A 13,151-nucleotide genomic window follows, 5' to 3' on the forward strand; every position below is an offset into this window, starting at 1 on the left:
CTTGCCTTTGAGAGGATATCAAGTCCCTAGGCCTCCCAGACAATCAGACCTATGAGACCTGGAGTCTCAAGGTGACAATGCTCTTTGTGAGGCTCCACCATGAAAGCCTTTCTTTAGTACCAGCTTGGCCTGGTGGCAGCAGTTCTCTTGGGGATCCTTCAAAACAGAAGCCTAATTTAGTCCTCTGGATGTCAAAACAGGCTTTTGCTCTGCTCTTCCCAGCCTCAATTTATTTTTTACTTAATTCTCCATGACCACTATTTCCTTCCTGATTTGCACTGACCCTGTGGCTTATTTAGATATTTGTCATTATTTATAGTAGCTCCTGTAATGTGTTGACTTGTAATTTCTTCAGGACAAGGACTTTCTCACTGTGTAGAGCAATGTATAAAATGGATCTGAGCCCTGCCTTATTCCAGGACTGTGACTGATCCTCAGTAAGGTGTATGCCCCTGCCTGTTGTCCCTCAAGTACATGAAAAAGATCAGTGGGGCTGATAGGTTTAACACACAAATATGTAGGACAAGGCAGCTACTGGGATAAAGCAACTTCATTACACCAGGTGAGACCAAATAGGGGCACATCTACTCTCAGCATCTTTGCCAGTCTGGATTTGCCTTTAGTCCTGTGTATTTTCATGGCTTCTGGGGTTACAGTAAGTTCTGTGCAGGTCACTTGAATCCTAAGGGACTCAAAAAACCCCCTCTTCATTCCTCTTCATTGCTCCTGAGGTCTGGATGGAGGTCTGCTCTTTGCTCCTTTCAGGATCTTGCAGATTCTTCTCACATGTAATAAAGTTTCCCATCAAGCCCTTCCCTGATCTGTCTTACAGCTTCAGTGGTTAGCAGGGAAGAAATAATTCCCCTTTCCTCCTCCTGCCTTACCTGCTGTCTCCTGTGCAAGCAGGTAGCCTTGCTCGTTGTGTTCTGGTCTAACCCTTTCCACAGAACAGAGCAGCTGCTAACTGGGAGTAAACAACTGGTACATTCTGTCTGGTTTAGGGGCTGAAAGCACTTCTGGAGCCCAAATAAGAGATGAATATTAGTAGAACATCTGTAATGATAAAATAAAAACAAACAGGAAAAAAAATGCATGTCCTCAGGAGCATGATAATCTAACTTCAAAAGCAATTACCATCAGTAACAAAATGCAGAGAGAAGATGAGGACTGCTGTAATAAGATTACTTGCTCGTTGCCATTTGTTTCTGTGGGTGACAGTAATCCTGCTTCACCTTCATTCCCAGCCAGTGGCTTAGGTGCTTCTCACCCTGAACATTGTCAGGTGAAGCTGGACTGTGAAGCTGAGGCTCAGTGGTCTTCCTGTACAATCCACCACACCTCTGTTAACATTTTTTTCCCTTTGGCTTCCCCTACTTTTGCACCATTGTCACTGCAAAATTGTTTTTTCCATGCCCTGTGGCTTCGTGTCCATGGTGGAAAAGGCAGGAATGGGAAGATGTGGAAGTGTGAGGAAAGCTGGGGTTTTGTGAAGGTGGAAGGAGAGTAGGGAAAATAATCGTAATAAAGTTAGTGAACTAAGACAAAGGCAGGGGATGGATAATTATGAAGGGTCTTCAGAAATTCACCTTTATCCAGCAGGCCAAGGAGAGTGGGCACAGGTTCAATAAGGCAGCACATGGCATATAGTGCAAGGAGCTCTCCTTTAGCTTCCTGGAGCCCCTTAAGCCAGCCACTGGCCAATGCTTGTGTCCTCATTGCTCCATTTTCACCCCCCCTCCCCTGCCATGTCCTTGCCACATAACAGTCCCAGACCTTGATCATGATACATTCAGCTGTTGTGCACTTGAGTGAGGATCTGCAGAGAGGAGGGCATGTGCTGTGTGGGACCAGCACTCAAGCAGACAGTAAGATGGAGAGACTGCTGAGAGCAACAGCGTTGTCACTGCAGAGACCACATTAAATCACACCGTGGACAAGCATGCCTGCTCTATGCACAGGGGACAGAGTTGTTCTGTTGTGTTGGAGGCAGCATGAGGAAGAGGAACTGTCTGCTTTTGCTTGTGAGTTTTCTACAGGTAAGCTAATGTTCAAAAAAGAGGTAGGTAGGTAAGTAAGTAGGTAGAGAGAGAGAGAGAGAGAGAGAGAGAAAGAAAAAGACAGACAGTTGGACAGACAGAAAAAGACAAAGACAGAAAAAGACAGAAAGAAGAGATAGAACTGTGTAGAAACAGACATGGTTCTGTTTCAAACAGACAAATACGTCGTTCCTGGTGCCTAGAGGCTCTTCCAGAACTTACTAGATATCTCATCAGAGCTCTCAACCTACAATGTACTTGCCTAGCTGCAACTACACAACAAAAGAAGAAAAACACTTTCCTTGTTATTTATGGAGAAAGTAAAAACCATCAGGACACAGCTAATAAATAAACAAACCAGTTTTAATCATAAACCATGTATATATTTATAGCTAGGGAGGGGGATGTGGTCTGAAAGGTGCTGCCCTGGCAACAGGAGTAAAAGAACAGTGTATTTCACCAGTCAGTATGCAGTACCAATGAAGGATGGAACTGATAAATGACTATGGGATTTTGAATCCCAGAGGCTAATTTTTACAGACAACCATCATTCTTAGTTTCCTGTCAAATTATAGCATAAGCTAGCCCACAGCTCTGCCCAGGACACAGCAGGGCAGATTCAACAAGAACAGAATTTGAAGGGAAGTGGGATGCAAGAAATGTGAAGGCTGTTCTGAGGTATATATGACATATACACTGTTGGTTAGCCTTGGGGACGTGCTTTGCTCACAGTTATGTGTGCACAGCAAGTGGCAAGCTCACATCTGAGGGAGTAGATGGAGCTTTGAGGGCATACAGGAGCACATCAAACAACAAAACCAGAATAGGGAGAGAGCTGACAACAAGGAAGCCTGGACTGGACTGAGAAAAGAAAGAAGCAAATGGACAGCTTCAGATCTATCTGTCCAGCCATTTCAACCCTGTTTGGCACAAAGCTGGCACAAAGCTTTTGTTCTGAAGAACTTCTGCAGTGCAAAGGTTTCTATCAAGAAAACCTTCATCAGACAACAGGGAAAACTATGAACAAAATGATGAAAGGCATGTTAACAGCAATAACTGCCATGGAGCTGGCTCCATCACTTTTCAGGCATTAAGTCTGAAAGAAACCCCAGTCTTGTCTAAGCCTGCATGTAAATCTGGTCAGCCTTAGCCGATACAGGCAGAGGAAGGAACCATTGCCTGAATGGCCAGTGAGTCAGAAGGTGGCATTTGTACTACAGTATTCAGAGTTGAGTGACTGCTTTGAGAAACAATATCACACCAGGCTTGCAAAGCAGTCAAATGTATTAGCGTTTTGCAGAACAATTTCAAGTTCAATGTACATACTACATAGTTTTACATCTCAAAACCAACTTTCACTGCTAGGAAGTAGACAGCGCTTTGAGATCAATCACACTTGCCATCTTTGCTAAGAGCTCACCCCCCCAAACAATAAAAAAAACCCCACACACAAATTCCAAATAAAATTTATAATACAAAACAGCATTCATGCTAATGTTAAATTATAGCTGAACCAGTAAACATCAAGTCAAGGTCATCTTAATGCAGATCCTCTCAGAAGTGAGTTAGAGTTCTGTGTCCGTATATAGTCCACTCCCAATCTGGGAAATCTCAGTTAAGACTGCTCCCTTTGAAATGCAAGTCTCATTTCTTTAAAGCAATGCTCTACACGTGCATGCACACACAGAGACATACACAAGCACAGGCATAACCTCCTCTCAGCAAGAGCTGTGTGTTTGGTGGCTGGTAATGCCTTCTGTACATTTTTTACCTTCTTCCTTGATAAAGAAGAGGTGAAAATGCCTTTACTCCTCAGGTCTGCACTCATTAAACAACAAGGGGAAAGAAGAGGAACTACATCACAGAGACAGAAATGCACTCATAGCTCAGGCATATGATTTTTCCCAGTCATTTACAAGGACTATATTGTTTATGTTCATGAGTCAGCAGAAACCACAGGAAGAGTCGTCCATTCTCTATGTTGGGTTTACTCCATGGACCCTATCAGCCCATTCTGTGCTTCCCAGATGACCTTTCTTTAAGGCACTGCATGTGGAGGATGACTTCAGACAGAAGTGTGAGCCCCCTTTACTGGATTGTGCATTTCTCTCTCTCCCTGGACTGACCTTCCCTGAGAACTTTTGATTTGATGTACTTCAGGTCACTGTTGACGCTTGGCCGACGGACAAAGGGGGAGATCATGCCGTAGGCATCCATGTCCTTGACTTGCCGCATCCGGAAGGATTTCTGTTGGAAAGTGTCACCATACTGGATGGAGATTTTCCTGTGGAGGGAAGGGCTCATCTCATGAGGTAGCTTGGCCATGCTGAAGAGGACATAAAACATCTCATCCACATTGGTGTTCTTCTTGGCTGAAACTTCAAAGTAAGCACAGTTTTCATCACTGGACACAAGGTCCTCGCCTTCGTCTGAGCGAACCTTGCGGAAGATTTCACTGTGGTCATTTTTGTTGCCACAGATCACCATAGGGAGGTCAGCTGATTCCTTGGTCTTGTTCTTCAGGCAGGATTTCACCTCAAGGATCTGTTTCTGGAGCCTCTTGACTTCATCAAAGGATTCTCTGTTGTCCAGGCTGAATACCAGAATGAAAACATCCCCTGCAATTAAAAAACAACCTTTAAGTAAAGCCTTGCTGGTAACACCTGTGTCAGAGGAGCTAATTTTACAAAAGCAGTGGGTTTATTTGTTATCTCCTCCCCATGTTTTTTGTTTGGTCCTTTAGAATCTATTCAGTCAGCTCTACTTCAACTCCAACCCTTCTAATTCAGCTCCCCGCACCTTTCTGTGTAATACCATGGAAAAGACTTGTCAATGACGTTACTTGAGCTACATCTGACTCTGTTCTTAGGTTGCACTGGACTTGCAAGTTAAGATCCATTTTACTGTCATTTGCAAATGTGTTTCTATCTCAGCTCAGCTGCTTTGCTTTTCTCTTCTTTTCATTAATGGCTCTGTGTGAAACACAGCCTGTTCTGACCTCAGGAAGAGCAAAGAACCATTCAGCCTTGGCCTTTTGGTTACGCAATACATAAAGCAACACCTGAACTGAAGCTTTGCAGATAGTCAGTCCTGAACACCCAAGTCACGAAGGAAAGGTTTCCCTTTGTGCAGTGCTCTGCTGTCGTGCAATTTGCTCAAGATAAATCAGATAATGGACAAAAAAAGAAACACAGAGATGACACAGATCCCCTGGCATTTCCTTTTGATGTTTCCTGACTTACAATTCCTTTTGCAAATACAAAATAACACAAATCGTTGCCTGTTGCATGACATCCACATGCAACATGCTAAGAGAGCTTTCAAGGATGACAGTTCTCATCCACATCCCAGAAACAGACTCTAGGACTTCACCAAACATGGATGCTAGCCTAGTCAGCTGTGAATGTCACCTTTCACTAGCTAGCTAGAAGGTTATATGGCACATACAGGAAGTAAGTTTGTTGTGAGTTGTGGCTGAATATGTCTCCACTGTAGATTTCACAACTGAAGATTACCTCTCAGCTCACAACAGGAACAGCTTGACAAGGAGAAAGCACAAGATGAGCCCATTTAGCCTGGAGAAGAGGAGGCTCAGGGGTGATCTTATTACTGTCTACAACTACCTGAAGGGGCATTGTAGCCAGGTGGGGGGTGGCCTCTTCTCCCAGGCAACCAGTAATAGAACAAGGGGACACAGTCTCAAGTTGTGCCAGTGTAGGTATAGGCTGGATATTAGGAAGAAGTTCTTCACAGAGAGAGTGATTTCCCATTGGAATGGGCTGCCCAGGGAGGTGGTGGAGGCACCGTCCCTGGGGGTCCTCAAGAAAAGACTGGATGAGGCACTTAGTGCCATGGTCTAGTTGATTGGTTAGGGCTGGGTGCTAGGTTGGACTGGATGATCTTGGAGGTCTCTTCCAACCTGGTTGATTCTATGATTCTATGATCATTTTAATTCCCCCCCCTTAACATATTTGATTAACCATAGAAGAAAGAGCAAAAGTAGAACTGTTCTTGGAATATTAAACCAAGGGCATCACGCTGGAAATGTTTTTTTTTTTTTTTGGGGGGGGGGAAATCTTTGCAATTTTCTCATTTGGAATTCCTTTCCTGTGTCTTATACATTTGTTTGTCACTGCTTATGTCTTGCAACAACACAATTATTTTGTCCCTTGATGCTTTTCGTGCTCCTGAGATTTTATTCAGCCATTTATTTGTGACTGCAATAAAGAATATGGAGCAGGAAGGAAAGGTAGGAGGGAAATAAACGAGAGAGAGAAATCTGTTTCAGACCTTCACCCAGTGGACTTCTTTGCAACTAATACGCTTCCAATAGTGCCTGGAGCATCCTAGCCAGGAAATATCTCTCTAGAGAAGTGAATCTTGCAACAAAATCAAGCAATTTCTTCAGCTACCTCCCAAGAAATAGTCATCTCCAGGCTACAGTTTCCAGGCGGACAATGACTTTTCGCTCACTGTTCCCTATCTGCAAACTTCCCCCTAATTTCTCACCTGTCAGGATAGAAAGCCTTCTCATAGCAGGAAAAGGATGATTCCCAGAGGTGTCAAGGATGTCTAACTGATACATGTCTCCTCGGATGTTGTAGACCTTGCGATGAAAATCCTCAATGGTGGGGGTGTATTGGTCCTCGAAGCGGCCGTTGAGAAAACGGGAGACGATGGAGCTTTTTCCCACTCTGGAGGCTCCCAGCACTACCATTCGATACGAATTCTTGGCTGGCACATTCAGGTTGCAGTTCCCACCAGACATAGTCTTCATCATTGCTTGATCCTGAAAGGAAAAAATAGCAGAGTTGGAGGAAAAAGCAGAAACTAAAGGGAGGATGGAGTAGGGCAACTCCTTACCACAAGGCTTTCAAAGAGTGCTACAGAGCATAGTCCTGGTTAAGAGATGAATGGTCCCTACAGGAATCTTTTCACTGGGAATGCTTCACTTTTTCAACCTCACAGTGTTGTTACTGATTTTCTTTTTCCATTTATTTTAAAGCCATATAAAAATGAAGGCCTGAGGGTTGAAAATAGGATGGGTTTGAATAGTAATTTGCTGTGTTATTTAACATTGAGGGCTAAATGCTATTGGCTGTGCTCAACTTAGACACTAAGTTCCTTTCCACCATCTGTGTCACTTAGATGTTACCAGATTTGTTCAGCAGAGCTTGGTTCTCATTTAGATACATAAACACAGAGGTCACATTTCCCAATGTATTGCATCCCCTGTAGCTACCATTAGGACCTAGATTACTTCATTTGGTTTCCTAAATGATGCAAGTTTTCCGAGGTTAGCAAAAAGTCAGACAGAAGCAAGAATCATGATGGGCATCAGCAGAAGCTGGACATCTCAGTAACTTTAAATAGATGGTCCCATACAGCCTTCCTTGCTGATTCAGAGAGTTTGAGCCACACAACAGCCTTCACTGCCCTTTTAGAAAGCAGATTTTAGTCTTGCTTTTTGGCCTGGTGGTGTGAGACCTCTCTGTGAATAAAGCACCAGCATTACAGCAGGGCGCCTGGCGATAGGCGGAATGGCAGGAACACAGATTTTGTATGACTTTCAGTCTTCATATGCACACAGATGGTATGGATGTCAGTGTCTTTGTAGGTAGAAGATGAAGGACAGCCACCTTAAATAGCTATTAAGCAAGATTTCCATCCTCTAACAACTGAGTCTCATGACCTTGAAGATGACATTCTGACATAGCACTTGGGTGCAGGTATCTTTGATGGAAAACAAAGAGTGTTGGCTCAGGCATTTTTCATGTGCCAGTTCAAATGAATTATGTGCCAGAAGGAAAAATATAACCCCTGTATGAGGGAAGCTAATTTGTTGAAGCAAAGAAGACTCATTTTTGACAGAGTTTATTTTGGTTACTAGGATTTTATTAAAGAATAATCAGGTTCCCACTGTGCTGTTTATTTAACTAAGGTGTTGTTTATTTAATATTTCAATGCAAGTACTTTATGTACACTGAAAGATAATTTCTGGGTCCATATCTAGATTCCTATCTTTCCCTTGAGTGAATTTTATCTCCCAAGTTTTTATGCAGCTTTTTATGTAGATTTATCTCAGTTAGAAGCTTAAAGTCTTTCATTTTGTTTAACTTGTGCTAAGCACCAAAGCAGCTCTGAAGATATGGCCACTGCTAAATAAAGAAATCTCTGGAATTCTGATACAGCATCATTCTAAAGCACAGTGCTGTAGCCCAAGACAACAGAAAAACATTACTCTTTATTATTATTCCTGTAATTTGCTGCATGCCAACAGCACATTCGTCCCTATCTGAAGCACAGAATAAAATGGACTGCTTTCTTCAAGAATACCTCATGTTCTGAATTGCATTCAGTGGGCAGGACAGTGGGCTGTTAGAGCCAGAGAGAAATGTCAGAACATAAATTTGGATGGAGGCACACATGCAGAGTTATGGTACTGCTGGGACTGCTGCGGTGGGAATGACAGCAAGAAGCACACCTGGTAGTTGAACTGGACTTTGTGTTTTATTTACAACAGGACCAACAATCTCCAGCAGTGCAGAAATACCAAATACAATCTCTAATCCAACAGTGCCATACATCCTGCATTGGCCCTTTCTTACATAGCCAGTCAATACCGTCTTGCATCCATGCGCAGACAGGCTGACAGAGCTGCTTTAGGATGTCTGTTTCATAGAATCATAGAATCAACCAGGTTGGAAGAGACCTCCAAGATCATCCAGTCCAACCTCTCAGGCTTCATTTAGCTGACAGAGAAAACCAGGCAAGTAGATTTAATGGGAAAAACCACAGACTTCTCAACACTCCAGTTTCAGTACTTATAAATGAGACTTCAGACTGGGCTGGACCAGCGTAGCTGCATGAGGAGAAGAGGACTGTATTGGTTCATACCTGTTGAAAGTCAGTTTTGTACCACTTGGTGTGGCAGCATCTGAAAGTGAGTGCAGCGAAGCTTTTCAAGCAAATGCCCTGTAGAGAATGTGCACGCTGAGGGACCTGGCCAGCAGCTTTACCTACAGGCACCTGCGGGATGCACAGCTGGCTGCAGGTAACTACCGGGAGGAGGTGATTAGAGAAACTCCTGACACACAGCAAAGGTGTGTCACAGCGGCTGCTTGGAGGGGGATTTTGCACCTTTAGGCATTTCTTTCCTCTGCCTTGAAATGAATTTCGTTACTTTGGACCTCAGTACACTGAACAGCTTGGAGAAGGAATTGTCACCACACCTACCCACAGATGGGGAGAGCAGAACGCAGGGAAGCTGAGTAACCGCTTGAGGTCAAACAAATGGGAAGTGTGAACAGACTCTGGGACTCCTACCTTTCAAACTATTGCTCTTTTCCACCTTTTCTCATTCCTGCATCTCTGGTCATTAAATCACACTGCCTTCACCCCAGCAAAGCCAAAATGCTATGTGCAGACTTGTTTGTTTAAAGATGCTTTGCCTCAAGGACAGAAACATGCTAAAGAGGAAGAAGGGGGTTGAGAATATGAAGATTTTAATGGATTACATAGTCAGGTCATGACGTTTGTGTTCCAGCTATCATTCTTTCAAGAGGACTTTCATGCTCTCCTGACTGCATTTCCTTTCACATGAAGTCAAAAGATGCTTTTCAGTACTTTGATTTATAGAGTTGCTACCCATCTCATCACCTCTGCTGCAAATCTGACTCAGAGCGTGCCACTGAACCAGGAGCATACATTTGTGTTTTGTGCCCTTTCTTCTTATCCCCCGACTCCAGTTTTTCCCTAGTTCAATATAACCTGTCTTATTTTCCCCTCAGAGAAGAAATTAAGTTTCAGCTTTCACACCCAGGGGTGTGGGAGAGTGCAGGGACTCATACATTGAAAAAAGATTAAAGACAGAGGAAAGGAAACAGAGAAAGACCACATGCTCATGTACTAAATAAAGCAAAATCAATCAGAAGACAATGAGGAGACAACCAACCTCCAGCTGGCTATAATCTACATCTTTTACTCCCAGTTTATTAAATGCTTAAGCATAGATGAATTCCCAGTGGTACCTTCTGTTTTATACACTGGCTCGATGCTAGAAACTTTACACAAGTACAGCAGAGGGATTTAAAAATGCCATAGAAATGTAGGCAGTCAGTGTTATCTCCACTTAATAATGGGAAAGGCTGCTACACCCAGAGAGAGCTGAAAGCACTGCCCAGATTCAATATTAAACCTAATTCCTTTTAACTCTGTGTTGTCTTATGTCTAACCACTACTGCTTGTTCCACAGGCAGAGATTGGAGTGAATGTCAGTGCACCTGCTTTTGCATGCTCCTGAGGTGCACTTGTTAGAATTTCAGTGAGGTGCTGACAGATTCAATCCTGAGTATCTGAAGAGAGAAGCTTAAGGAAGGCATTCTTCATTCAAGCTCTTACACCTTAGTTTTCCATCCTCCCATCAGGGAGTATCCTTCCTACCACTTCCCATCCACGAACAGACTTCTGAACTAACTGTCTTGCACTTTGCAGTCTTCATCTACTGTTTGTGTCAACCCAGCGTAATCCAGCAGCATCCAGCTCAAAGGAACGTAGGCAAACACAAACTGTTCTGTCCATAGCAGGTCTGTCATTGCTAATCACTGCTAGCATCCCCATCATTTTCATGCACACCAAAACCCCCCCCTGGGATTATTTCCCCCTACTTTCATCCCAAACTCCATGCTACTGTCTTACCTCTCTCTCCTTGGAGGAGCAGTCCAGGGTCTTGATGTAGTCTGTTGAAGCTGATAACTAATCAGAGGTGGCTGCTGCTGTAAAAGGCTGCTGTTCTGTAGGTCCCACGTTGCTTCCTCTGGGCTCAGTTCTTCACCAGTATCTCCTGGGAACTTAACAGGATTGGGAAGGACTGCAGGGCTCCAGAGGGTGTTCCCCCATGAATGAGCAGGATGAAGAAGGGTGTCAGAACTGGTGACAGCTTTTCCCTTTGGAGAGATGAGCTCTTCTGCTCACAGCTTCAGCTGATGAGAAGGAGAGGCAGAATCTCTCCCACTCCCACTAGCTCCTCTTGCAAGTTGCAGTGGGAAGGGGTCTCTGGAGCAGCACCTAGTTGCGGGGAGTCCTGGGTGCATCCGGCTGGCCCACCCTGCCTCTACTCCGCCTCAGATCCTGTGGGGACAAATCAGTGAAGCTGTCTATGATGAACCTGGGTCTTGCCTGGCACAAGCTCTCAAGAGGTTATTTTCTTCTACTCTGAGATTTGCTTTCAAATATTCTAAGACAGAAGAGGCTTTTCCTTAGATTTGTCAGTCAAGTGTTTTTTCTTCCCTCCCTGCCTTTCTCCCTCTCGCTCTCACAACTACTGGCAAATTGCAGATTTTCCTTCTGTAGGACTCACAGATAATTGGCTCAACTCCTCCCTTGAAGTCAGTGTCAGACACGGAGGGAAGGAGGGTTGCTGAGTGGGTGGGATTTTGTGCCTATTGAAAAAAAAATCTTTTCTTTTCTCCTCTGAGCAGAAAGTTCATAGGCATTGCAGGCTGCACATTCCCTCTCTTTCCACCAGAGACCTCTATGGATGCATGTGTGGGGATCGAGTTTGTTCATAAGCTGTTTCTGAGGGATCTATACTTCCGTGATGATCTTTTTTGCTAGCTTGAAGTGAACTGACTCATCTTCCCAACAGGGGCTTTCCTGTGATTCGTCTGCTGTATGGAATACTTTATCTTGTTCCCTCAAATAAAGAAAAGAAAAGAAAAGAAAAGAAAAGAAAAGAAAAGAAAAGAAAAGAAAAGAAAAGAAAAGAAAAGAAAAGAAAAGAAAAGAAAAGAAAAGAAAAGAAAAGAAAAGAAAAGAAAAGAAAAGAAAAGAAAACCACTGACATTTTCTAGAGGTTCTGTCAACAAGAGAAGGAAAGGCAAGATGATCTCCCAAATCCAAATATCATTTCCAGTCTCCCACAATTCTTTTTCTTTGAGCAAATTTACTCTCCACTGGGCACAAAAATTCCTTGTCTGTTTCATCTCCAGATCCTCACAGCAATTCCCAAAGCTTTTGAGACATTCCTGAGATGCTTTGCTTTTTCTCATTTTTCTCCTCCAAGCACAAGGAAGTTTCTGTCGTCACCTTCAGAATATGCTTCCCTCTTTCTCCTATGCTCCTGACATTGCAAAGGAGCCTGATCTGACACACCTCTTTGTCTTTGTGTGCCAACAGACTTTAAAGGCCATGGCAGAGGCTGTGAGATGGGTCCTGCTGCAGCCGTCTGTGAGAGGCAGCATCTCCCACTGAGGTCAGACTTGAGCAGGAGGCAGATTTGGAGATCCCAAGCTGACACAAAGACAAATATCACCTATCAGATTTGGGAAACAGCAGATCCTGCAGATAACTTTAGGTGTGGGAAGGAAGGGCATGGCTTGGCACAGCACCACTGGAACACTGCAGTGTTAGTGAACTGGGAGATTTAGGCTGGAGGTGAGGAGAAAGTTCTTCACTGAGAGAGTCATTGGACACTGGAATGGGCTGCCCGGGGAGGTGGAGTCGCCGTCCCTGGAGCTGTTCAAGGCGGGATTGGACGTGGCACTTGGTGCCATGGTCTAGCCTTGAGCTCTGTGGTAAAGGGTTGGACTTGATGATCTGTGAGGTCTCTTCCAACCCTGATAATACTGTGGTCATGCCCTGAACTCAGCTCCTTCTTAGACTGCAATACCAGGAGTGCTTGATCAGCTTGGAGTCTTTGCTCTTTGCTGAAAAGTAGAGGACTACTTTTATGTCTCAGAAAACATTTTTAAATAAGATATGACACTTTCCATTCCCAAGTCGGCTCAAACCTGGTCCAAAAGCTGCCATCTTTGGTGCCTGGTCAACAATTTGTGTAGCATAGAGCCAAACAATGTGAGCAGCTTAGAGCCAAACAGGGTGAGCAGCTTAGAGCCAAGCAGGGTGACCAGCATGCTAGCATCATTGCCACTGGAGGAACTGCTGCAGAAAATTGGCAAAACCAAGACCTGTAGGGCTAGAGAATAAACTCCTCTTTCATGCCTATGGTTCACATATGATTGTAGGGGTTCTCTGTCAAGAAACAGAGAAACCGTAGAGACCATCTCGTCAGCCTGGAATCTCAGCCTACTCAGGCTCTTTTGTAAACCAAATGCA

The 13,151-nt window shown here is 44.0% G+C and overlaps 1 protein-coding gene across 1 annotated transcript; it reads right to left on the minus strand.

Annotated features, from left to right (window-relative positions):
* Positions 1-2,381: 2,381 nt before the first annotated feature.
* Positions 2,382-11,428, minus strand: RASD2 (RASD family member 2). Its single transcript, XM_064155345.1, has 3 exons — positions 10,734-11,428; positions 6,546-6,825; positions 2,382-4,654 (listed from the first exon to the last, which is right to left on the minus strand). Exons 2-3 carry the CDS (start codon positions 6,814-6,816, stop codon positions 4,125-4,127), a joined length of 801 nt encoding a protein of 266 aa, XP_064011415.1. The 5' UTR covers positions 6,817-6,825; positions 10,734-11,428; the 3' UTR covers positions 2,382-4,124.
* Between the last annotated feature and the right edge of the window lie 1,723 nt (positions 11,429-13,151).

Source organism: Pogoniulus pusillus, chromosome 15, assembly GCF_015220805.1.
Source record: "Pogoniulus pusillus isolate bPogPus1 chromosome 15, bPogPus1.pri, whole genome shotgun sequence".
NCBI lineage: Eukaryota > Metazoa > Chordata > Aves > Piciformes > Lybiidae > Pogoniulus > Pogoniulus pusillus.

Bases quoted from the DNA above. Each gene is read 5' to 3' on its own strand.
- RASD2 (XM_064155345.1), bottom strand. From the start codon at position 6,816: ATGATGAAGACTATGTCTGGTGGGAACTGCAACCTGAATGTGCCAGCC. The intron at 4,655-6,545 runs GTGAGAAATTAG...TTTTAATTGCAG, and splicing joins AAGGCTTTCTATCCTGACAG to GGGATGTTTTCATTCTGGTA.